This window comes from Urocitellus parryii, chromosome 1 (assembly GCF_045843805.1).
Source record: "Urocitellus parryii isolate mUroPar1 chromosome 1, mUroPar1.hap1, whole genome shotgun sequence".
In the NCBI taxonomy this organism is placed as follows: domain Eukaryota; kingdom Metazoa; phylum Chordata; class Mammalia; order Rodentia; family Sciuridae; genus Urocitellus; species Urocitellus parryii.
In genome coordinates, this window is record NC_135531.1 from 51,155,134 (window position 1) to 51,181,990 (window position 26,857).

At 36.5% G+C, this 26,857-nt stretch overlaps 1 protein-coding gene across 1 annotated transcript; it reads left to right on the plus strand.

Annotated features, from left to right (window-relative positions):
• The first annotated feature begins 2,582 nt into the window (after positions 1-2,582).
• Positions 2,583-26,748, plus strand: Shisal2b (shisa like 2B). Its single transcript, XM_026390813.1, has 3 exons — positions 2,583-2,773; positions 6,964-7,121; positions 26,615-26,748. Exons 1-3 carry the CDS (start codon positions 2,583-2,585, stop codon positions 26,746-26,748), a joined length of 483 nt encoding a protein of 160 aa, XP_026246598.1.
• Positions 26,749-26,857: the final 109 nt, after the last annotated feature.

A 26,857-nucleotide genomic window follows, 5' to 3' on the forward strand; every position in this document is an offset into this window, starting at 1 on the left:
TTAATTAAAGAACTTCAGTTTTTCTTCAGTTGCCTTTTCTCCCCACTTTTCCCTATAGATATTTTGCCTGAGGCTCTTTGGTTTGCAAGAATAGACAAGCATCATCTATCAAGGACACATTCTGAAAAAAAGTCACTGTTAGGTGATTTAGCCATTGAGTGAACATCTTAAGAGTATACTTATGGAAACTAAACCAGCTATAAGGTCACTAGGAAATATCCTATAGAACTGTTGTATATGTGGCCCATTGTTATCCAAGATGCAGTTATGAGGTACACAGCCATAGTAGAAACCACCTTGAATGCACTTTCACCAGAAAGGGCGATTTTTCTTTTAGGTAACAGGCGTCTCAAGAATTCCAGGGTAGGTATGCTATGGTCCTTGGAAAAGAAGAACAAAAATTGCAAGACCACCTTTCAGCCCTTCTTTTCTGCTCCCCTTTGCTTCATTTTTCTCTTTCCTGTACATTAGCTTCTTGTGGCCTCCTGTCAACATAATGGAATTCTAGTTCCAGGAGAGAAACCCTACCTGACCCAGCTTGGATCAGGTCTAATTCCCCAGATGAGTTCAGCACTGAGACAAGTAAATAATCAAAATGTATGACACAATGGATTCTGGACATGGTTATCAGGCAGTGCAGGACAGGGACACCTACTCCCTGTCTGGAGAGTTTGCAGGCTGTACTGCAGGGAGGGGAAACCCAGGTAGAGCCAGGTGGGCTCCCTAAATTGAGAAGGCAGAGCTGGGAGACCAGGGAAGCCATAGAGGAAGAGGGGGCAGGACCCAGTGCCAGAGAAGAGAAAACTGAGGTAGGGAGGGAGGGAGGGGAGGAGAGAGAGGAGAGAATGCACATATGTGCACTAGCTTTGGAGATCACCAGAGTCTTTGAGTACTGATCAGTGCATGCCTGGGAGAAAACTGCTTCTGGCCAGGTAAAGAAAGACCTGAAAGGAACAGAGGGTACAAGCCTCAGCACTGTCACAGGGCTGGAATATTGGGTAGAGTACTCAGAAGTATATGGACTCAGTAGTGGGGGAGAATTTAGTCCTAAAGACGGTTCTATTCCTGCCTAACAAAGCTTAAAAGCACACCTGAAAGAATCAATCTGTTTCCAAGTAACTGTATTGCAGAGCAGATTTCTAGAATATATATAGGAATATAAAAATATCCTGTTCACAACAAGGTAAAGTTCAAGATGTCATCACTCAATCAAACTCCTGGCCAAGGGAAGGAAGCAAAGAAGAGGAGAAGGAAACAATGCTCTATCTATAAACTCTGAGTGTTAGCACCTCCTGCCCTCCCATCATAAGGCTATTATTATTTTCTCCTACATACCCCTATGTATTATTTGGCATTTTAAGTAAGCACGGACTCGCTATTATTTTAAAAGACTGTGAATAAGCCAATTAGGAAAATGAGAATACCAAGCAGGAAGGGGACAAGAGCCCTTTCTGCAACCCTTCAACACTGACTGAAGAAGGTCTTGTTCTTCCTATTTCCTCTGTCTCTCTCCTTTTCTGCCACCCTTTGTGGAAAGTTCTTGCTTTCTGAGACAAGAGGGAGCAAGGAGGGGAGGGAAAGGGAAATGCTGGGGAATGAGCAAATTATATTGTGACTTTGTGTGCACTTAGGAATATGTAACAATGAATCCCAACATTATGTATACTATAATGTATCAATAAAAAATGGTGGGAAAAAGTTTTCATTTTCTTTATCTCCATCTCTTCCTTCCTTTTCATGTTGTTTATCTGGAAAAAGAGCAACAGTATTATGTTTTTAAAACACATGGCTAGTTTTTTTAAAAAAAATATTTTATTTTTGAGTTGTAGTTGGACACAACATCTTTATTTCACTTATTTATTTTTATCTGGTGCTGAGGATGGAAACCAGGACCTCGCACGTGTGAGGCGAGGGCTCTACCACTGAGCCACAACCCTAGCCCTTCAAGGCTAGTTTTTGGAGAATTTTTTTTCTTGTTTTTGACTTTAAAATCAGCAGATTTTAAATATTTCAAGTGTACTTTTCAAAGAAGGAAATCACCCACCACCCTCACTAGCAGTTCAGCTGCCTTTTATTTGATCCATTCCCCCACTCCTGGAGTCAATGGCCCTGGAGGCAAATGCTCAGCTCTATTTGCCCGAATCCATCTGCCCAGTCCCTGGGCAAACAGAACTGCGACTTCAGCAGCATCTGCCCAGATTTGCAAACATGTTCAACTCTCCCACTTTTTCTTCCTATGAGAGCTCTCTGGCACAGAGCGGGGACAGCTCGTCTCCAGGCTCTTGATGGAGTGAGGGAAAGTAGAGGGGAAGCAGCAGAGCGCAACAAGAGTCGAAAGGAGCAGGCGAAGAGGTCTAGAGCTGAGACCGGCAGATAAAAGGACCACTCAGTAGCGAGAGGCTGAGGCGAAAGTAAAGCGCGTGGACCGAAAGAGAGCAGAAGGGGCGCGCGGAGGCTGAGCATCCAGGCAGCTAGACCCCAGATCAGAAGAGACCAGCTGCGCGGAGGGGCCCGCGGGCGCCAGGGACAGCACGCGCTCAGTCCGAGGGCGCATCGCTTGGCGGTGCAGACAGTCGCCCGCGATGAGTGAGACCAGCCGGCTGTGCTCCGGCTACTACAGCCTCAACCATACCTTCGTGGAGTCCTTCCAGTGCCCCCGGCGCGGCGAGGGGGCCGCGCTTCTCTACTGCTGCGGCTTCGCGGACCTCAAGTACTGCTGCAGCGAGCCGGGCAGCTACTTCCCCTACAAGCACAGCTACATGTGGAGCCTCAGGTGGGCTGGGCTGGGCTGGGCAGGGCAGGGCAGTTCACCTGGACTCCTCCACCGGTCCTGGTCAGGTCCCTTGGAAGCATGCGGAGCCTCCAAAGGGTTTGAGAGGCCCAGGAGAGAAACCTCGCCGGGGCTCAGAACTCCGCCAGGAGCCAGGAGCCAGGAGCCAGGAGCCAGGAGCCGAGGAGGGCGGACTCTGGGTCCGGGGCGCACCCGAGACCCGCCAGGACTGATCAGGCTCGGTTTCCTGTCTGCCTTGCGGGACCTCTGGCCAGGGTCCGGTCTTGGATAGGAGGAGAGGTCAAATAGATAAGTTAGGGTGAAGGTTTTAATTCCTCTTTGATTTGTTCATTTGATTCATTTAAACACAAAGGAGTCACCTGTGGGTCTCCTTTTAATGGATTAACCAAGGACCAGAATATTTATAGTCTCTTTGGAGGGCGGTGAAGAATTGGTTTTGTTCCTTCAAACGTTAAAAAATATGTGTGTGTGTGTGTGTGTGTGTGTGTGTGTGTGTGTGTGTATAGGAAGGCGACTGGGCTTCATAACTTGCTCTTTTCAGAGGATCTGATACTGACCTTGCAAACCAAATTGAAGAGATTCCCAGGGAAAGGTAGAGCCTTTCCTTGCTCTGATTACATCCCCTGAGTAACCCTCCAAGGGCACCCTTTTTCCCCAACACCTAAGTCATTTGACCATTGCAGAAAAGTGAAGAGCCTTTCGAGGCAGTCTTGTTTTTCCTATGATGGGAATTTTACTTATTTCGACTAGTATTTACACAGACATTTTCATTGTGCAAGTGTCCCCATTCTAAAAGTTTGAAATTGAACTTGATTCTTTGATTTTGCCTGGAGAGTAATGGGGTTCCAAGATTGTAGGAAAGAATCCCCTCCCACCTTGAGCTGTTTCTTTCAAACTAATTAGTTAATTTAATTAATGTATGGGCAAGGAGGTCTGGAGGGAGGTGTGTGTGTGTGTGTGTGTGTGTGTGTGTGTGTGTGTAGGGGGAGAGAGAGAGAGAGAGAGAGAGAGAGAGAGAGAGAGAGAATGAGAGAGAGAGAGAGAGAGAGATTCTGTTTGCTAGGAGAGTTACAGTATTATTTCTCCCAGTCTCATAGCATGATCCTGAGTCCACAATAGATGACTAAACGTTATTTCTTGAAATAATAAAATAATTTTTTTCTATATTGAAAATTTTGAAAAACTCTCAAAAGGAGTGCCTGCTTACAAGTTGTACTCACAAAGTTGTACTGGAGTGAGGCAAAACAGCAGAAAATGCCAGCTTATGCTTAGCTTGAGGAAGGAATCTGTATGGCACTGGCATATTACTTGGCCTTTTGGAAAATAGCAGTAATCCATCTCTGAGTCTTTGAAGGTGTTAATAACAGCAGAGCATTTCCAACAAAGACTGGCAATGCCTAAGTCAAACTCAATTGGAAACTGTGCCTGAGATTCTCAGATCCCTAAATAGTTCCAATAGTGACAAGCAGCAGAAAATATAAAACCTTTCTAAGATTCATGAGGAAACAAAAGAGTGAACGACTTGCGGGGGCTTCATTCAGCACTGGCATAATGGGCAGTACAACTCAGTTCCTGAGAAACAGAAAAATTACTTTGATGGCATCAGCTGGCAATGTTAAACCTGGAGTTCTTGTGAGTTATTGAGCTCTGAGAACACAATGGGGAGGTAAATTTATTAGAGCTTCATTTCCCTCCTAGTCTTTGCTTTTCACTTCTAATTTAAAATAGTTCAACTGTGAAAAATAATCCAGAGGTCACTAGCCCTTGTATTGAGATTCTGCATTTGCTGGAGAGAGACTCACACAGTGGTAGTTCCCACAGGGTATCTGCAATCGCTTAGTAGGAACATTGCTACAATAATGTGAAAGCAGCTTCCGATGTTCTCTGAGGGCTTAAAAAACAACTGTTACCTGGTGCTGTGAGGAAAGGATCATTCTCTCTTCCGATATGTAGCCCACTCCTATTTTCTCTCCCCCTATAAATCCCTAAGTTCTTAGGATTTCCTTTGATACTTTCTCTAGGACCCAGAAAGATAGTGCCTATTGGACAGGGCTATGCATAAATGGATTTAAGCATTTGTTGAAATGTATATTTAGGAGACTCTTACAGCTCCATCTCTACCCAGAGTTTAAACTAGAGTTTTGCATACATAAAGCAATGCTTTTATAGCCTGGAGCTGTGACATTTTCAGCTTGAGACATTTTCAAGATTATGAAGAACAGCTTTTATACCAAAAAGCAGAAATGGATGTTTTCTTTTTATCTTTCCTTCAAATTTCATGGCCTATTTTTAAAATGTGTACATGACAAGTTCATAAAATAGATGTTGTCTTTATTTAAATTGACAATTTTACTTTTTAATTGACTAAATCACTTACTCACTTTGAAGACTTTTAAAATAACTGGTTCTCATTTCAGGAATCTGTATAGATGTCTAATCTCCTATGGGCCTTGTTCACCAAATAATATTAAGTGGATTACATTTCCATGTGTTTGTATAGAGCAGAGAGATTCTAACCCACCCTGACACTTAGAATGTACAAGTCAGCTTTGGTGCAAATATGAAGAGCTGCCACACACAGAGAATCTATCCATTTAGAGGAAAGTGCACCAAATGAGGGCAATCCCCAAGTTTAAATATATAACTCTATACTTCCTCAGCCATAAAATTATCCAGTCTTCACTTAGGTGCAGGGCTATTGAAACTGGGCCAATATTAATAAATCAAGCACAAGAATCTCTGGAAGTCTGACTCCATGTTGTAGTTCAGAAGGTGATTCCTTATTTGCAAGGATGATTTATCTCCTCAATCAAGAGTAAGTAGAGTGTCCTTAGCCCTTCTCCTTCAATACTATTCTCCTTTATCCCAAAACAATGATGCTTCTGGCATTTCTCATCAAATTCCCTTTCCCTCCCTTTTGTTAGGCTTGTTAGGCCTCTAATCTCTGGGAGACAGCGGAAGCCTTAAGGCAAGCCAAGAAGATAATGAAAACGGTTGTGATTTTCAGTGATGTATGTTCCATATTACTACAGATTGATCAGTCAGCAGTCAGTTATTACCTATTTTCATTCTTTGAATATGTTCTATAAGCTAAGCACTTAATAAGTGTTTACAGCACTATGAAAAAGTCAACTGAAATGTCTGCTCTTGAGCAGCTTAAAATCCAATTGTAGGGCCTGGGGTTGTGGCTCAGTGGTAGAGTGCTTGCTTAGCATGTGTGAGCACCACATGAAAATAAATAAACAAAATAAAAGTATTGTGTCCATCTATAACTAAAAATATTTTAAATATCCAATTATAGATATGCACACACACATATGTGGTTCGAGAAGCATATGTTTGAATGGTAGTCATTCAAATGATGCTTTTTTAAAGCTCCTATTTTAATTTAATAGAGCTAAGTTCACAGGTTCATGAAAACTAAATTACTTTTGAAATGGTTAGCTTTATGGGTAACTGCATAAAAGGAATCATTGCAAATTTACTGCAGAGAAAATATGATTGAATATATATCATTTTTGGAGAAAAGTACAAGAGCTTTTTTTTTTTTTCTAGGTGCTAAAGGGCATAGTATTAGGCCCTTCTAGACAGGAAAAATTCAGACTGAAGATAGAATAAACAGTTTGTGAACACTGATTTTCTTTCATTCAAAGCTTTTTCTCTTTTATAACAATTATGGTTCTTTATATCAATAAGTGGTATCTCAAATATGTCTCCAAAAGAAAAGTTTTATGTTCCTATATATAAAATAAAAATTATATGTTTTATATTTAGGAATATAAAACTTCATGACTTTCACAGAAGCAAATATATTTTCTATTCATCTTTTATTGGTTAGCCTGATATTTCTTTCTAAAAGATGGTAATTGGAGATGTTTATTTGAGATTTTTTAAAGTTATCTAGGGATCATGTGAACTTATACCTATATCATGAATTCACACAGTTTTCCCTACTTACAAATACATTCAAAAGGGCCTTGAAAACATGTAAAGAAGATGTAATAATAACATGTTGGTAGAAAAAAGTGAAGTACAGATTTCAGTCATTTACTGTTTATGTGAAGGTATAATTTGGTTATGAATGATCGAAAATGTGAACCAACTTGTTTAACCCTGCTCCATAATTTGTGTGCATACCAGCCTGTGTGACATGGTTTTTCTGTTTTTCTCAGCATTGGTGCTCTGATTGGATTGGGGATTGCTGCCCTTGTTTTACTTGCCTTTGTCGTCAGCGTCTGTGTCCTTTGCTATTTATTTCTGTATACAAAACCTCAAAGATTAGACACTGGCCTTAAACTTCATCACCTAGAGGCTTCTTCCGCTCAAGAAGGTAATCAGCATCCATTAATTGTAATCAATTACCTGTGCTCTATCCAAAATGCTAACTGTGCCTAGGTAACCTATCATACTGTTAACAATGAATGCCTTTTTAAAAATCTAGTTTATTATGTATCTTTGTAAAATTTACCCTGAATCAGACCTTAATGATGAGATACCTCAAGGAAATTGTTCTCAAGGAAAAGTAGCAGCAGGATATAAATGTTCTTATGAACAGTAAATCGTTGTTCTAGTAAATCCACTTTAACATATTTATGTCTTTTTCAGTTATTAAGGTAAAGCCTCTTGAAATTTTTAAATTTTGTTTTTTAATGAAGTCAAGTAATTAGAAGAACAAAATATCTGATAGTTGATTCTCAGTGTTGTATTGCTTTAGATTGGTTAGTCCGTGGGTGGTTAAGAATTTACTTGTGTGCAAAATTTGGAGGAGCTATAAAAAATAGGTATATAAAATAATTTCAAAATTAGAATACAATTTTAGTTCTCTGTTATTGAATATATTACAAACTAGTTAATGTATAAGGTGTGTGTATGTGAGTACAATGTGACTATAAAGTAGAAAGAAATTTTTATGTATGGTTTATAGAGTAGCATCTCATTAGTCTCTCAACTATAAAGTGCTGTACAAATCATAGTTGTTATCATCATGATAATCAGAAAGAATTGTTAAAATTTTGTGAAAACAAGTGTTTATTAGTGCATTAAAAAGAACTAGTCATAAATTCTATTTTGACATGAATATATTTAGAATATAAAGTATAGAATATATATTTAGGATACATAGAGAATATGACAAATTAGAATATAAGTTTAGAATCTATATACATATTTAGAATGACACACAGTGCTTACTTGCTTCTGTTTAAAAGAAAAGGAAAATCTTTATTTAAAAAAACGGAGAAAGGCCCTGCTCATATGATTTTTAGCTGAACACTGAAAGTTATCCTGCTTATGGAATGCCTGCCCTTAAGGAATACCTTACCTTATAAAGTACATCACCATGGAGTGATTCCATTAGTTTTAATCTTCTTCTCTGTAGAGGAAGGAGAGGAGTCTCCTCTCTCAGAAGGTGTCCTGTGTCACAGAATAGGGGGCCAAGATTCTTATGAAGTTATCTTCCTGAAACACTGGTTGGAGACTGTGTAACCAAATTGATAGGTTGGTAGCTGAATTTAGTCCAGATGATTTACAGCTAGTTTCTCTACAGGCACAGTGATGCAATGGATGGTGATTTTTCAAATAATCAGATGGTAAAATCAAGTTTTTTTCAATTGCTTAGATAACGTCTCAGTTCTTAAATTTTACTGTGCCTAAGAATCACTTAGGGGCCTTGTTAAAAACAGAAATTTCAAACTCTGCCTTTTAAAGCAAGTAGCTCCTCTTCCTGCTTCTGCCCTTCCTCACCTGCTTTCTTCTCTCCACAGAGAAGCCAAGGAAAGCCTGTTAAAACCTAAGTCAAGAGCTATGTAATGTTTTGAACAACCAATAAAAAAATAAATAAAAATAAACCAGCAAAGCCAAAAAAGAAAAAAACGACCTAAGTCAGACCATGCCACTCTTCTGCTCAAAACCCTAACCTCCCCATTTCTGTACATAAATGAAACTCTATACTGTGACCTACAAGGACTTCCATGGTCTGCACCCTTGTTTCTCTCATCTCCTTTTGCCAAGCCACATTGACCTCTTTGTCATTCCTTGATATTCTGAACTCAGAAACTCTGTACATGCTATCAGCATTGTTTAGTATGCTCTGCCCTTAGTTATCTACATGACTTTCTACTTTCACCAGCTTTACTCTAAACTCCCCTTCCCAAGAGTACTTCCCTGGTCACCCCATCCTTACTATATTTCATACCCACTTTGTGCTTTATTTTTCTCATAAGCATTGACCACTAACACACTTTATATTTTGCTGATCAATTGTCTGGCTTTTCTCTATTCCAAGTAGAAAATGGTTTCTAAGAAAGTAGGATTTTTTGCCTTATCTGCCCACTATTATATCCCTAGTGCCCAGAATACTTAACAAATATTTCTTGACTTAAACAAAAGGAGTAGCACTGCATTTCTAGTGGAGGTGATCAAAGGAGCATATTTTGAGAAATACTGACAAAGTATTGTCACTGTTATAGTCACCCAACATTCATTGAGTGCCTCCTTTGCACAATACATTGTGCTGAATAAAAATTGATTATTTTTCCTGATTTACATCAAGGACTGCTCCCACATTTTGTTTTATTTTGGCTTTTTGATTCAACTCTTGTAGTCTGCTTAGCTAAGGCAGTGTGTAAATGTTTTTCTATGAAGTTAGATAAGGCTGCTTTCTTGCAGTGCAATATCCCCATTCTGCTCCTCTCAAATATATTATATGTAATCAAACCAGTAAATTAATTCAGTACACCTTTTTCTGAGTCATTGCTATTGGTAAAGCAGGGATTTTATGATCTGCCTTCCTGTTGGTTTAAAACGGGATGGATTTGGTCTTCTGGGTTGATTTTTAACCAAATCAGACATAGTAGAGACCCCCAAACAAAATAGTAATCTAAATGCCACTGGAATAGGGAGAGAAAATGGCTTATATTTGAAGTGACCCTTTGAAGTGATAATTGAATATTGCTGTACAATTTGTTAAATAGCATGTTCCATTCTAGTGATTCTCCCACCTAGCTAAAGATGCCATTGTTACAGCTATTGGGAAAACAAGTCAAGGGACTTACTTCATTTAAGAGATATCTTAAAGGCTAAAAACATAATAAAATCAAGCATGGAAACTACACCCAGGAAAATTGGTTTCACCCGCTAGGGCTCTTTCCTTCAAACCTATCTATTCCGAAAGGTCAATCTCCCATTATTTTAGATTAATTTTTATAATTTATAACTCTTTTTGTTGTGGGCAATTTAAATGGCTTAAATGGAAATGTGCTATTTTGCATATGTTAACACTGACTAAGGGTGCTGGACTTTTTCTTTTCCTACAAATAACAATAGTCTAAGTCTAAATTAGTCTAATCTTATCTTATGTCTAAGATAAGGGGTAAGAAAGATACCCATCAGTGTATCTTTTTCCTATTATATTTCATTTAAAAACAATTTTTTTGTAGTTGTACATGGACAGAATGCCTTTATTTTATTTGTTTATTTTTGTGTGGTACTGAGAATGGAAAACAGTGTCTCATGTATACTAGGCAAGTGCTCTGCCACTGAGCCACAGCCTAGCTCTTGTATTTCATTTTTAGTATATACAGTTTAAGGCTTTAAATGAACCTGGAAGAATCAGGTCTGTCCCTGGTAGGGACTGTAGACTTCAACTGGGCTACTTTCAATGCTCACTCTGTCCAGAGCACCTTTTGCTAAGCAATTGGTGGGCTTTTAAATTGTGTCCTATAACCATTTTCTTGTTAACATTTAAACATTTGTTCTAATTAACTATACATGAAAATAGACTGCATTTTGACATGTACATAAATGGAGTACAACTTCTCAATCTTTTAGTTATACATAATGTAAATCAAACCAGTCGTGTAATCATATATGCACATAGGGTAATAATGTCTGATTCATTCTACTATCCTATTTTTGTGTTCTGGGTTATATATATTTCAGATGCCACTGACTGAGTACCATGACTTGTGGATTGTTCTGTATAGGATATTCAGTTCCTGAGCAAAAGATGGTTCTATAAAGGACATTTTTGTGAGCGTGCAGTCCTGGAGGTGAGGGCTCATTTCCAAGGCTGTGGAAGAATTGATGGCTAATAGATAAGCAAACAGAGGGGCAAATGTCCTAGATTTCAAACTTTTCCTTTGGTGAATCCTTTAAGGTTTATCAGAAAGGAACTCAGCTCCCCAGAACTCTTAAGGAGTGGAAATTCTAGAGGGGAAAGCTCTGCTTCCAGCCTTATATGCTTAAAATTTGAAGTTTCCTATTTTGTTTTTAAAATTTGTGGAAATTTTCAATTTGACTGCATAATATGATGGTTGCTTTACTGTGAAAATGACATCTTTTGCCTCCTATGTCTGTGTAAAATTGCTCCAGGAAGATAAAGCATATTTATCCCCTGGCTTTGATTATCCATTGATACCCTGGCATTGTGGAGGTGATGGAGAAGGAGCAAATAGAAGTGTCCTTAGAAGCAGAGGTTTTTTTTAAAAAAATAAAAATTAGAAGACCAGATTTTACTAGAGTTGCTTGGCACACACACACACACAAAATAATACAGTCATGTGGGAATAATAAACACCTCAAGTCTGTATTTGATGGTTTTGTTTGTAAAAGCAACTGATATAAATGAAAATGGGTTAAATAAATTAGCAGCAAGGCATTGTCTTGGAGAAAGACGTAAGTTATTTTTGGAATACTGAGAAGTAAACTGGAAGATCCCATAATCATGTATTCTGCCTGTGATCAAAGTAGGACTAATATTGGCTTAGAATGGTCTGTTAAATTTCTTCTTCTTAGAAGATACCCGTACTTCCTGAGAAAACTTTTCTTTCAGTTCATGTTCATTGTAGAAAAATTAGAAAATACATTCAAACAAACAAATAAATGTCACTCATGATCCCAGCACAGAGAGGAGAGATATTAACACTGTGGTGAATTGAACTTCATGGACTTTCCCCCCTTTGCATCTATGCGTAGATAGATGCATGTAACAACCTGGGAAAAATGGGTCTTATGTTCTCTTCCACTATAAAATATTGACATCTTTTTTTGCCAATAAATACCTTGCCATCAATTTATTTTATTTTTTTATTTAATCGATTTTTAAAATTTGTTTTAATTAGTTACACATGACAGTACAATGACCTTGACATATCATACATTTGAATCAGATGAGAAATAATTTCTCATTTTTCTGAGTGTACAGGTTGCAGAATCACATTGGTCATGCATTCACATAGATACACACAGTAATAATAATGTCTGTTTCATTCTACTATCCTTCCTATCCCCCATCCCCTCACCTCCTCTCCCATCACTTCTCTCTACCTAATCTAAGGTAACGCTATTCTTTTTTTTTTCTCACATTTTCATACATGTATTTTGTATAACGATGAGGGTCTCCTTCCACCATCCATGCAATTCCCCTTCTCCCTCTTTTTCCCTACTACCTCTCTTCCCTATTTAGTGGTAGTCTTCTTTCCATGCTCTTCCTCCCTACCCCATTTTGAGTTACCCCTCTTATATCAGAGAAGACATTCAGTATTTGTTTTTTGGGGATTGGCTAACTTCACTTAGCATAATCTGCTCTAATGCCATCCATTTCCCTGCAAATGCCATGATCTTATTATTTTTTAGTGCTGAATAATATTCCATTGTGTATATATGCCACATTTTTTTAATCCATTCATCCATGGAAGGGCATCTAGGTTGTCTCCACAGTCTAGCTATTATGAATTGTGCTGCTATAAACATTGATGAGGCTGTGTCCCTGTAGTATGCTGTTTTTAGGTCCTTTGGGTATAATCCAAGAAGAGGAATAGCTGGGTTAAATGGTGGTTCCATTCCCAGCTTTCCAAGGAATCTCTATACTGCTTTCCAAATTGGCTGCACCAATTTGCAGTCCCACCAGCAATGTACAAATGTACCCTTTTCCCCACATCCTCGCCAGCACTTGTTGTTTGACTTCATAATGGCTGCCAATCTTACTGGAGTGAGATGATATCTTAGAGAAGTTTTAATTTGCATTTCTCTGATTGCTAGCAATGATGAGCATTTTTTTATATATTTGTTAATTGATTGTATACCTTCTTCTGAGAAGTGTCTGTTCAGGTCCTTGGCCCATTTGTTGATTAGGTTATTTGTTTTTTGAGTGTTTAGCTTTTTTGAGTTCTTTATATACTCTAGAGATTAGAGCTCTATCTGATGTGTGAGGGGTAAAAATTTGTTCCCAGGATGTACTTGCCATCATTTTAATCCATTTTGTTACATTTATGATGTAGCATGATTTTTAAAAATTTAAAGTATTTTTATACTTCCAGGAAAGTTTCAAGAGAAGTATAGAGCACCAACATATATCTTTTCCTGGGTTTTCTAATTGTTTATATTTTGTCTCATTTATTTCATCATAGTTACTCTATTTTCTGAACTATGTGCCTTTTTAATGATAAATATGTCATTGTGTATTTACTACAAACAAAGATTTTCTCTTACATAATCACTGTACATTAATCTAAGTCTGGAAATACAACACTGGTGCAGTAACACTGTCTAATTTGGAGTTTATATTCAGATTTTTCCATGTCCTTAATAGCTATTTTTTTCTTATCTATGATCTAGTCCAGAATTACATTTTGAAATTAGTTGTTTTTTTCTTGTCTCCTTTAATCCTCAGGCTTTGTTTGCCTCACGATCTTGACTTTAAAATTTTTTTTGTAGTTGTAGATGAACAGAATGCCTTTATTTTATTTGTTTATTTATTTAGTTATTTTTTATGTGGTGCTCAGGATTGGACCAAGTTCCTCATGCATGCCAGGCAAGCACTCTGCACTGAGCTCCAGCTCCAGCCTGATCTTGACATTTTTTTGAGAAGTAAAAAAAAAAAAAAAAAAAACTATTTTATGTAATATTGCTCAATTTATGTTTATCTGATGTTTTCTCATGATTAGAGACAGATTATCCATTTTTGACAGGAACATCACAAAAATCATAGTCTAATGGCATCACAGGGGATACATGATATTGGTTTGTCCCATTATCAGTGATATTAACTTGGATTACTTTGATTAAGTTTGTAATTGTTGGATCAATCCAATGTAAAGTTACTATTAGTTTTTCTTTGTGGTTACCAAGTAATTTGTGGTAAGGTAATCTGAGAGTACAAAAATATCCTGTTTCTGTTCAAACTTTCACCCAGTCATTGATGATTAAAATGGAGATTTTCTAAATCTAATTTTTTCCTTCTATGTTTATTAGTTGTTATTTTACTACAAAGAAGAGTTTTCCTTCTCTTGCCTATCTTAGTCTAATTGTGCTACTATAACAAAATACTTTAGACTGGGTAATTTATAAAGAACAGAAATTAATTTGTACAGGGCCTGAGGCTGGGAAGTCTTGGATCAAGATGCCACCAGATCCAGTGTCTGGCAAGGGCAGCCGTCTCTTTCCAAGATGATACCTGTTCCTGTGTGTTCACACGGCAGGGGAAGGGGTGGGAGGGGGAAAGGAGCTACCTGGTTCCCTAAGCTGTTTTATAAGGGGCACTATTCCATCTAGGAGGATGGAACTCTCATGGCAAATACACCTTTTAATACTAGAATTTAGGGGTTAAGTGTCAAAATATGAATTTTGGAGGGACACATGCATTCGAGCCACAGCATTACCTTTATTCATTAATATTGGTGTGGACTCACGAATTTTTCATTCTAAAATACTCAGTTTCTATTACTGTTTACTCTGATCCATGCATTATCTAAGATTTGATCAGTGGAACTCTTATTAAATTGGACCTTGTGTCCTTTTGAAATTTGTTCATCATTTTAGGAGCCCAACATTTTTTTTTTTTTTTTTACTTTTATCACAAGATACTCCAGGGCATTTTGTACTTTCCCTGTTTCAGTCCTGGAATCTGCCATTTCTCCAAGAAGCCTAGTTCATTTTAGCTGGGAATGATATTTAGAAATCAAGGTCTCAGTGTAATGTATTTTATTGAATTATTGACTTTGAACTAGTTTCCCTTTTTTTCCTTATTACACACACAGTGGACATTAAAGAATTGTCTTAGCATATATCCCCAGGGGTAGAATTCCTGGTTGAGGGAGGGCACAAATATATTAAAGGCTTTGGATACAGGTTAACAACTACCCTCCAGAAAATTATCATTTCATACTTACTTGTTTGCATATGTCCTCTGTGATACTGAGGATTATTATTTTAAAAGATATATATTAATTTCATTGAGGAATAGTGTTTTATTTTAAATTTAATTAGTATATTTTTATCTTTTCATTTATTTTGTGGTATATTGTTTACTCATATCTTTCACCCTTTTTTTCTATGAAAGTGTTTACTCTTTTTCATCCACATTATGAGTGTTTTTTATAATTGTTTCCCTTTTAGTTTTGTAGTGACAATTTTTCAGTGGTAGAAGTTTCTCTTATTGTGGTTTCTCATTTTGGTTTGTAATTTGAAAGTTGTCCCCTCACTATAAGAGATAAATATTTTTACCTACATTTATTTTAATATTTATAACTTTTTTACACATTTAAATCTTTAATAGTCCTTTCATTTTGGTATAAAATGTGAGATAGATAGATATCTGCCTTTCTTTTATTTTCCAAATAATGTGCCAGTTGTTCAAATATTTATTGTCTAATCCATCTTTCTTGTGACAATTTAGATTGTCATTTGTGATAAACTAAGTTTTTATGTATACTATGGTTTGTTTTTAGGCTTTTTGTTCTGTTAAATTGATTGGTCTGCTTATTCTTAAGCTAGTAATATACTTAAATTATTGTTGTTACGTAGTTTAATATGTGGTTAAGCAAGACTACCATTTCCCCTCTTCTATTATGCTTTTCCTTTTTAAAAAAGGTTCTTGGCTATTCTTACAATGTGCAAGTTTCTAAATAAGCTTTTAAATCAGATTGCCAAATTTTAAAAAGTGATATTTTAATGAGTTTATCCTCAATTTATAGATAAACTTGGTAATTTACTTTTCTAAATAGACTTAACAGTCTCCCCCGCCCCACAAAAAAAGAGAAAAAGAAAAGAAAAGGAAGAAAAACAAACTTCCACTCAAAACACTTATTAATTAGACTGTCAAAAATATTCAGTAATATCACTTTTTGTTTCAGCAAGACTTTTAAAGAACCATCGCATTTTTCATAGGAAATGGGAAAATTTGTACTCAATGGCATAAAAAGCCACCCATATCCCCCTAAAAGGAACTTTCAACTTAAAATAACAAGCCTGGAACTCCTATGACTGATTTTGTTCCTAGAAAGTAGCAGCAGAGCTTCTGCTACCTTTAGCATTTTGAGAGCTGAATGCCTTCTCAGGATATACAGTCAGGTGGTTCTAGCTCATGTTGGAACCATCAAGCAAAATATAAAAATGCTGTGAAATATTCATTTTAAAGAATTTAAAATATCTGTTAAATTTTCTTGTAAGCCATGTTAATATCAAGGGTTGGAAAAATTTAACAAAGCAGAAAATGAAAAAACAAATGACCAACTCTGGGAAAAAAGTAGAATGGGGGAAAAATTCTGCGTAGATCTGTCTCTACTCATTGATGAGTGGGTGGGGCAAATATGCAAGTCTAAGAGTCTAATTTTCCTGATGATTTTTAAGCTGTCTTTATGTGAAATATCATACACATCAAGGGAAAGACAGGGCTCTGAACAATCGAGACATGAGTAGACTGATAGACCACATGGCAAGTTTTATGCACTTCACTTTAACTCCAATTCAATCCCATAAATTCTCATGCACAATTTAAACAGATAAATTTCAAGTAAGAAAATAGAAGATACCATCAAAAGCCTACCAACCAAGAAAAGCCAGGACCAGATGGATTCACAGCTGAGTTCTACAAGACCTGCAGGAAGAATTAATACCAATTCTCCTCAAATTATTCCATGAAATAGAAAAGGAAGGAACCCTTTCAAACTCATTTGATGAAGCTAGTATCATCCTGATACCAAAACCAGGCAGAGACACATCAAGGAAAGAAAATTTCAGACCACTATCCCTTTTTTACATTGATGCAAAAATTCTCAATAAAATTCTGGCAAATCACATACAAAAACATATTAGAAAAATAGTGCACCATGATCAAATGGGGTTCATTCCAGAGATGCAAATTTGGTTCAGCATACAGAAATCAATAAATATAATTGATCACATCAATAGACTTAAAGATAAGGATCATATGATTATATCAATTGATGCAGAGAAACATTTGACAAAATACATCACCAATTCATGTTAAAAAAACTAGAAAAACTAGGAATAGTAGGAACATACCATAACATTGTAAAAGCTATCTATGCTAAACACAAGGCCAGCATCATTCTAAACAGAGAAAAATTGGAAGCATTCCCTCTAAAAACTGGAACAAGACAGGGATGCCCTCTTTCATCATTTCCATTCAACATAGTCCTTGAAACACTAGCCAAAGAAATTAGACAGACAAAAGAAATTAAAGGATACAAATAGAAAAAGAACTCATACTACCATTATTTGCTGATAACATAATTCTATCCTTAGAAGATCCAAAAACTCCACCAGAAAACTTCTAGAATTAATTAATAAATTCAGCAAAGTAGCAGGATATATAATCAATACCCATAAATCAAATGAATTTCTCTACATCAGTGATGAATCCTCTGAAAGAAAAATTAGAAATACTACCCCATTCACAATAGCCTCAATAAAATAAAATACTTGGGAATTAACAAAAAAGGTGAAAGACCTCTAGAATGAAAACTACAGAATACTAAAGAAAGAAATTGAATAAGACCTTAGAAGATGGAAAGATCTCCTATGCTCTTGGATAAGCAAAATTAATATTGTCAAAATGGCCACACTACTCAAAGTGCTATACAGATTAAATGTGATTCCAATTGAAATCCCAATGTAATTCCTTATAGAAATAGAAAAAGCAATCATGAAATTCATTTTGAAAAATAAGAGACCCAGAATAGCCAAAGCAATCCTTAGCAAGAAGAGTGAAGCAGGAGGCATCACAATACCAGACCTTAACCTATCCTACAAAGCTATAGTAACAAAAACAGCATGGTATTGGCACCAAAATACACCTGTTGACCAATGGTACAGGATAGGAGACATAGAGACAAACCCACATAAATATTATTATCTCATACTAGACAAAGATGCCAAAAACATACTTTGGAGAAGAGATAGCCTCTTCAACAAATGGTGCTTGGAGAACTGAAGATCCATATACAACAAAATGAAAATAAACTTCATTCTCTCACCCTGCACAAATCTCAACTCAAATTGGATCAAGGACCTAGGAATTAGATCAGAGACCCTGCACCTAATAGAGGAAAAAGTAGGCCAAATCTTCATTACGTTGGATTAGGCCCCAAATTCCTTAACAGGACTCCTAAATTGCAAGAAATAAAATCAAGAATTAATAAAAGGGATGGAATCAAACTAAAAAGCTTCTCTCAGCAAAAGAAACAATGAGTTGAAGAGAGAGCCTACATTTTGGGAGCAAATTTTTGCCACATGCACATCAGATAGAGCACTAATCTCCAGGATATATGAACAACTCAAAAAATTTAAGACAAAAAAAAAAAAAACCCAAACAACCCAACCAATAAGTGGGCTAAGGAACTGAACAGACACTTCTCAGAAGAAGATACACATTAAATCAATAAATATATAAGAAAATGTTCAACATCTCTACCAATTAGAGAAATGCAAATCAAAACTACTCAAAGATTTCATCTCACTCCAGTCAGAATGGCAGCTATGAAGGATACAAACAACAATAAGTGTTGGTGAGGATGTTGGGAAAAGGCTACACTCATACATTGCTGGTGGGACTGCAAAATGGTGCAGCCAATCTGGAAAGCAGTATGGAGATTCCTTGGAAAACTGGGAATGGAACCACCATTTGACCCAGCTATCCAATCCTCAGTTTATAACCAAAGGACTTAAAATCAGCATACTACAGGGACACAGCCACATCAATGTTTATAGCTGCACAATTCACAATAGCTAAATTGTGGAACCAACCTAGATGCCCTTCAATAGATGAATGGATAAAGAAAATGTGGTATATATACACAATGGAATATTACTCAGCATTAAAAGAGAATAAAATCATGGCATTTGCAGGTAAATGGATAGAGTTGGAGAATATAATGCTAAGTGAAGTAAGCCAATCCCCAAAAACAAAATGCCGAATGTCTTCTCTGATATAAGAAGGCTGATTTATAATGGGGATGGGGAGGAGCATGGGAGGAATAAAGGAACTTTAGATAGGGAAAAGGGGTGGGAGGGGAAGGAACAGGCATGAGGGTGAGAAAGATGGTGGAATGAGACAGACATCATTAACCTAAGTATATGTATGATTATGTGAATGGTGTGATGCTACTTTGTGTACAATCAAGACGTGAAAAATTGTGCTCTATTTGTGTAATATGAATTGAATTTCATTCTGCTGTCATATATAACAAATTAGAATTAAAAAAAAACTACTCTAAGATTTCATCTCACACCAGTCAGAATGGCAGTTATCAAGAATACAGAGAAAAATAAGATTTAGCAAGGATGTGGGGGAAAAGGCATTGCTGGTGGGACTGCAAATTAGAGCAACCAATCTGGAAAGCAGTATGGATATTCCTTAGAAAACTTGGAATGGAACCATTATTTGATCCAGCTATCCCACTCCTTAGTCTATACCCAAAGGACTTAAAATCAGCTTACTATACTAATGTAGCTACATCAATGTTCATAGCAGCTCAATTCACAATAGCTAAACTGTGGAACCAACTTAGATGCCCTTCAATAGACGAATGGATAAAGAAACTGTGGTGTATATACACAATGGAATGTTACATTAAAAGAGAATAAAATCACGGCATTTGCAGGTAAATGGATGAAGTTGGAGTGGGACTGCAAAATGAATCAATATGCATTTTGTTGTCATATATACCTAATTAAAATAAATTAATTAATTAAATAAATTTTAAAAATCAGGTTGGGCATGTGGCTCAAGCGATAGTGTACTTGCCTGGCATGCACAGGGCACTGAATTCGCTCCTCAGCACCACATAAAAATAAAATAAAGATGTTGTGTCCACTGAAAACTAAAAAATAAATATTAAAAAATTCTCTCCCTCTCTCTCTCAAAACAAAAATCAAAGGAAACTGTTTTATTACAAAAGCCAAAACTGAAATCCTTTTAGGGAGCAGTTTTGAGATTGCCTGTTTGTAGAAGTGAACCAGCTAGGTTAGTAGCTGCTATAAGATTTCAGCATGGTACCCAGAAGTTAGGAAGCTCTGCCAGACAAAGCAGAAAAGCTTAATATAGTTTTGCCTGACAGTGAAGAGATTAACACCTACAGAGGTCCCAAGATTTTAAAAATATTTTGAGATAGCAGTCAAGAGCAGAGAATGGTAGGATAAACAGATCCCTGAGGAGTTGCTCTGAAAATAAATGCAAAGTTTAACTTTTAACATAAAAAGTATGTTGGTCTAGCTGTGATGAAGACAGGTAGAAAGATTGTGGCTGACAAACTGGATTTAAATTTTGACAGAGGCCAAAGCTTTAATTAATTAATTAATGTTTAAAATTTGTTCTTTTTAGTTATACATGTCAGTAGAGTGTATTTTGACATATTACACATACATGGAATATAACTTATTCTAATTAGGATGCCAGTCTTGTGGTTGTACATGATGTGGAGCTTCATTGGTTGTGTATTCATATATGAACATAGGAAAGTTATGTCCAGTTCATTCTACTGTCTTCTATTCCCATTCCCCCTCCTTTCCCTTCATTGCCCTTTGTCTAATTCAACTTCTATTCTTCCCTCCCGTACCCTTACTGTGCATCAATATCCACATATCAGAGAGAACATTCAGCCTTTGGTTTTGGGGGATTGGCTTATTTCACTTAGCATGATAATTACCAGTTCCACTCATTTACTGGCTAATGCCATAATTTCATTCTTCTTCATGCTGAGTAATATTCTGTTATGTATATATACCACCTTTTCTTTATCCATTCATCTGTTGAAGGGCACCTAGGTTGGTTCCATAGCTTATTAGCTATTGTGAATTGAACTGCTGTAGTCACATCACTGTAGTATGCTGATTTTAAGTCCTTTGTGTATATATTGAGGAGCGGGATAACTGGGTCAAATGGTGGTTCCATTCCAAGTTTTCTGAGGAATCTCCATACTGCCAAGTCTTTAATTTAAATGCCAGTCTAGGAAGCATTGGATTAAAGAAGGTTGAGATTTACATATGATAACCAGACCCTGCCCCTCAAAAAGCAAAACAAAACAACAACAACAACAAAAAAGAATTGCAATAGAAATCAAGGTACATAAAGAGGAAGGTGACAATCTAAGGAAGAACTGAGATGCTGGGTTTTAGCGATTTGCACTCAACTAAAGAAATGGAGGAATTAAATCAGAGGAACTCTTTTATGTGTAACAAATCCCTTAGGAGTTCAGGGATTTTATAGATTTCTTATTTAAAATCAAATCCATTTTGTAACTTTTTAACAGAAAAGAGGCAGCTTCTTTTATCCCTACTTTGTTGGTTACGAAATTCATTTCTAGTTTATAAAAGGAAAACTCTGAAAAACAGAGGTCACTGAGTTGCTTCCTTTTTTTTTTTTCTTTTAAAATTATCCCAAAGAGATGTTGGCTGAAGTCTGTTATTACCTCAGCTCCATTCATTGAAGTTGTTTTTCTGTATATTGAATTATTCTAAATTATTGTGGGTGGGATATTCATTGAAAGCATTTTAGTATTTTTATGAACTACAGGAAAAGTGTGAACACTAAAAATATTTGAATGTTTATTTAAGAAGTATTTTCTTGTTCGCATAGCAAATTGGTTTTGCTGGGAGAACTGCTTTGGCCTAAGAAGCCAAACAAGAAATTATCTTTGTATCTGATACTGGAAGGATCCAGTAGCCACGTAAATAAGGAAGTGGGATTGGAGAATGAGAGTCTTTATAAGAACTAGATGAAGGAAAATTGATAATACTGGAATGTATTTTGAAAACCTTTAAACCTCACAGGGCAGTAGATGGTTCAAGAAATTCCTTCAGTTGTTAGAGAAATACATAGTGGAGACGAGAGCTGTTAGAATGGAGACAACTTTAAGAGAAACCCCAAATAACAAGGTTAGGAAGTTATGCTCAGTTTTTTTCCCATTAAATAATAGTGATGACAAAAACCTGGATTTGACGAAGTAGGAAAAAACACTTGGAAGTCTGATGAAAATATTATGAATTTAAGTATATATAAAAAGCTTAGGAAAAATGAAGGAATTGATTTAAAAAACACTACATTTTTTCAGGCTTTCAGGAATTTCAAAAGATTAAAAATTTAGATGTTGAAACAAATGCGAGAATAAGATACAAAGGCTACCATAGATAGTATGACACTAATTTAGATGTTGTATTCTTTATCCTTACCTGCTATGATACTGAAGAGTAAAAACAATGCTAAGCAAGCAAAAAATATCCCATAAATATCTTAATTCATGTCTTTTTCTTTTTAAAATAATAGTGAAAAAGTGGATATTTAGAATTAGCCAGCTGGATTCTGTTTAAATCATCCCAGTTTTGTTGGAAAGATTCAAAGCATCAGGAGGCAGTGGGACATAGGCCTTCTTGTCTCCACCAGGCCAGACCAGGGTGTTGGTCTTGGCCACATCAGTCACAGAGCTTCTTGACAACTTATTTGAGCTGTTGCTAGTTGTCTTCACCTTCTTCATCAGCCACTCAGGGGCTGGGGAACTTGATGGCACAGTGGTCAAGCTTCTTTCTGCCAAGATAAGGGTATTTGGATAGCCTCCACATCTGCAGTTGTTTTGGCCACTAGAAGGTGAGTGATGTATCTTTGTGTGGTGTGTGTGGTGTGTGGTGTGTGTGGTGTGTGGTGTGTGTGGTGTGTGGTGTGTGTGTGTGTGTGTGTGTGTGTGAGAGAGAGAGAGAGAGATAGAGAGAGGGGGGGGCGTGGGGAGAGAGAGAGAGACACTAAGGATACCTTCTGCCTTTTTGGCCTTCAAGACCTTTGCTTTGGCTTTGGGAAAGGGCAGTAGCTTCCAGCTTCTCTTTTGGCACCAACTTGGTGAAAAGGTTCACTTTGGTTTTCAAATATTATGATAAATAATTTCAAGGACCACTATATAGAATATATTCCATTCTTAAGAGTTTCGTGACTAAATTTGAATCTAATGTATGTTTCAGTCTACTTTGTTAAAAAAAAAAAAAAGCCAAGAATTTTCCAGTTCCTAAGTTTCATGCCAGCTTTCCCTACTACATTTATCTTAAAAAGCTTGTTATTGGGCAAAGGGCTATTTCTCAGGATAAAGAATCTTGTACCTATAACAAATTAGCTTTAAAAAAATCTAAAATTATTGGTTAGACATTATGATGGATGTTTGGAAGTAGAACATTAAATAACATTTTACCACCAAAAAAGTTCAGAAATAATGTAATAAAACCATATAGCATACTACTCTAGACTCTGGATATTAAATTTACAATATTTTAAATACCCATCCCAAAGATCTATACTCATGTTTCAGATCTATGGACTGAATCTGAGAGCTGCAGTAAGACATCATCCTTCAAAATTTGTAAATAATATTGCCCTTTGAGTGATGAACCATAGAATTGCCCCAGAGTGGGGGAATCCTGATTGACCCTAGAAAGTTGTTTACTTATAGGAAAGTATTTTTTTACTTACAAAAAGCAGTTTACTTACAGAAAGCAGGTGTTTTGAAATGAGCAGAGCCAGGAAGTATTAACATATCTAAAGTGAGGCTTAGACTTACCCAAAGAAAAACAATTGAAAAAAGGCTAGTTGAGCCCTGCATGTTGGTATATGCCTGCAATCCCAGCAGCTCTGGAGGCTGATACAGGAGTATGACAAATTCCAGGCCAACCTCAGTGACTTAGTGAGGCCCTAAGCAACTTAGTGAGATCCTGTCTCAAAATAAAAAATAGAAAGGTCTCAGTGGTTAAGTGCTCTGGTGCAATCCCCAGTAAGGGGCAAGAGCTTGGGGGAGAATGTAGTAGTGACTTACCTAATAGAATAGGGAGTGTTGTCCATTGGACTTCCTCTTAGGCAGGTCTGGACAGATTTTCTAAAGTCTGGTTGCTGGAGAATAAGGGACACTAGAATGCTGAAGGTGGTGGGGAGAGTTAGATAGATAGATTGTGCCTACATGCCAGGCAAGTGCAAGGAAATACTTGTGTATACTGAAATGCCAAGTATAAGAATGGCAGTGCGGAGGCTGAGCCAGGAGAAGTAAGCAGGGCCAGATCTATAGCCAAACCAAGTTTAGATATGACCCTGAAGAGTTTTAAGCTGTCAGCTCTTGGTGCTTTGTGAGTCTAAATGTCGACTGCTATGATATTGTTGATAATGATGCATACTTTCTCAGTTGACACTGTGCTTTGATCATTTTCTTGGAAGCCACCTTTTAAAATTAAATGGCTGCATAAGACCTCATGCATGGTCCTTTAGCTAAAAATCCCCCTATTGGAAATTTAAGGTGCTGTTTTTAAAAAATTGAAAATAATTAGTGAGCATCTTTGTGCATATGTAGAACTTTTTGATCTAATTTTCAATGTTTTTCTTGGGAATTTCATATAAAACTGGATCACAGGATAGGAGCATTTCAGATTTCAGATGTATAGATTTACACTCTCATCATGCTATACCTTTCATCAAGAATTACTTTTTAAAAATCTGTGCCCAATTGAAAGATGAAAAATCATCTTACCTTTTAAATTTACTATTTTAATTAGCAAGATTGCAGGTTTTTCATGTTTAGGAGCCATCATGTATTATCTATTTCTTTATCCACTAAGAGGTTTTACTGTTTTATGTATTCACATGTAAGAGTTAGTATATCAGACTTGCATCATTTGTTCTAAACAATGTTTCCTAGTTGGTTTTCCATTTTGTCTTTTGCCACCCACAATTTTAAAGTTTTTATTATTGTGAACTTTCAATCTTTTAATTTCACTTAAACTAAATTTGTTGAACACCAGCTACATGCATTTTTCTAGACATGAATGTCGAGATATAGGAATGAACAAAATAGCTAAACATCCCTTGGCATGTTACATTTTAAGTAATGAGAGACAGTATATAATAAAACAATAAATCAGTAAGCTATATTAGAAAATAAGTGTTTTGGGAAATGAAGGGCAGAGAAGATTGGAGATGGAGGGAACATAGGCTGCAATTTTCAAATGTTTAGGTTCTAACTTCTGGGTCAGGACTTGAAGACAAAGGAGTTATTGTGCAAATTGGCCTGGGGAAAAGCTACTTGATACAGTGAAGTCAATACAAAGGTTCTATGGCTGGAACATGCCTGAAATTTTTGATCAAAATGGTTAGTAAACTAGGTAGTGAGTAGAAAAAGACAAAGTTGGGGAGTTGGTAGTATGTGTATGAGATCATGGCGACTTTGTGAATACGCAGGAGAAATGGAGAGTTCGGAGAAGACATAACTTATTTATTTTTTTAAAAATTTTTATACCTTTATTTATTTTTATGTGGTGCTGATTGAACCCAGCGCCTTGCACCAGCTAGGTGAGTGGTCTACCACTGAGCCACAACCCCAGCCCCTGCCTTATCTCTTAAAGGATTACCCAGAGCATTGTGCTGAAAAGAGAATAAGGGTGTCATTAAAGGTAATGAGAAGCAGTAACAGATGTATCTCAAAAGTATAATCAATAAATCTGAGTGTGGTGGCACATGCCTGTAGTCCAGTGGCTCGGGAGGCTGAGACATGAGGATCGTGAGTTCAAAGGCAGCCTCAGCATCAGCAAGGTGCTAAACAACTCAGTGAGACCTTGTCTCTAAATAAAATACAAAATGAGGCTGTGGCTTAGTGGTCAAGTGCCCCTGAGTTAAATCCCTGGTGATTGTGTATACACACACACATCTGGGTGGATATAGGGTTTGCTTATATTTTAGTGCCTAGGATACTTAAACATGTCCTAAGTGAACTGAATTGTGTAGCATTGCACCTCTAGTGCAGGTCATCAAAGGAACATAGTTTGACATAGGTAACAGGTGGTCAAAGAAAGGGCATCCTGGAAGCCAAGTGAACTGTGTCAAATGGTGCCAATAGGTCAAATGAGGATGAACTAAACTGATAATGTAGCAACAGGGAAGTCATTAGTGATGTCTGTGATTTTTTTTCCACTGCATCTTACACATTTATGTATTATTTAATTATCTAAAATTTTATGTATTGGTAAAACATACATTCATTATTTCCACATTCAACTTTTATAACACTGTTCATTGAATAACGATCCATTTCTTTGTTCTGTTCATCAAACTTCTGATTAGCAAAGATCCATATTCCTCTATCTTGCTCATTTTTGACTCATTCACATCAAAGCTGATTATGATCCAAAGACGTAATACTGTTGCAAATTATAATTATTGATTTTAAAGTAATTATTCAGTTTATGCATAGGACAGGGACAGATACTTTGATGGAGCAACCCAGAAATTTTTCCCTCCTTATCAAATGTGTAGTTTCATTATAGAAGCATGAAGGAAAAAGGTAAGCATGGAATTAAATTTTTACTCCTCTGATTGAATATTTCCTTTACATAACTTTTAGAGGAATGATTTAAAATCAACTTTGAAATGACTCTTTCTTAATTCATCCACATAGTATTTTCAGGACATCATGCTTAGAACACTGCTACAATTTTTTTTTTAGCACAAATGTTAGGCCAAAATTTTTAATGTTATAATTTCAAATATTTCATTTTTTTTTGTGTTTACAGGCAACCTAAATAGAAAAACCAAAGCCCTCAATTCAAATGCAGCATCAAATTCTACAAATGAAACATTCTATGAAGCTGAAGATAAAATTCAAGAAAAAGAAGTGGATACAATACAAATTAATATTGCTTATTAAATAAAAATCCTGTTTTCAAAGCTCACTGGAGAGCAATAAAAATGAATTTTAAACAATAGTGTGTAATGTTGCTTTTCAAATATTTGCCACTCACAAAGCAAGACACAGC

Excerpts from the sequence above, each read along its gene's own strand:
- Shisal2b (XM_026390813.1), top strand. The coding sequence starts at position 2,583 with ATGAGTGAGACCAGCCGGCTGTGCTCCGGCTACTACAGCCTCAACCAT. Across the intron at positions 2,774-6,963 it reads AGCTACATGTGGAGCCTCAG|CATTGGTGCTCTGATTGGAT; the intron begins GTGGGCTGGGCT and ends TGTTTTTCTCAG. Across the intron at positions 7,122-26,614 it reads GGCTTCTTCCGCTCAAGAAG|GCAACCTAAATAGAAAAACC; the intron begins GTAATCAGCATC and ends TTGTGTTTACAG.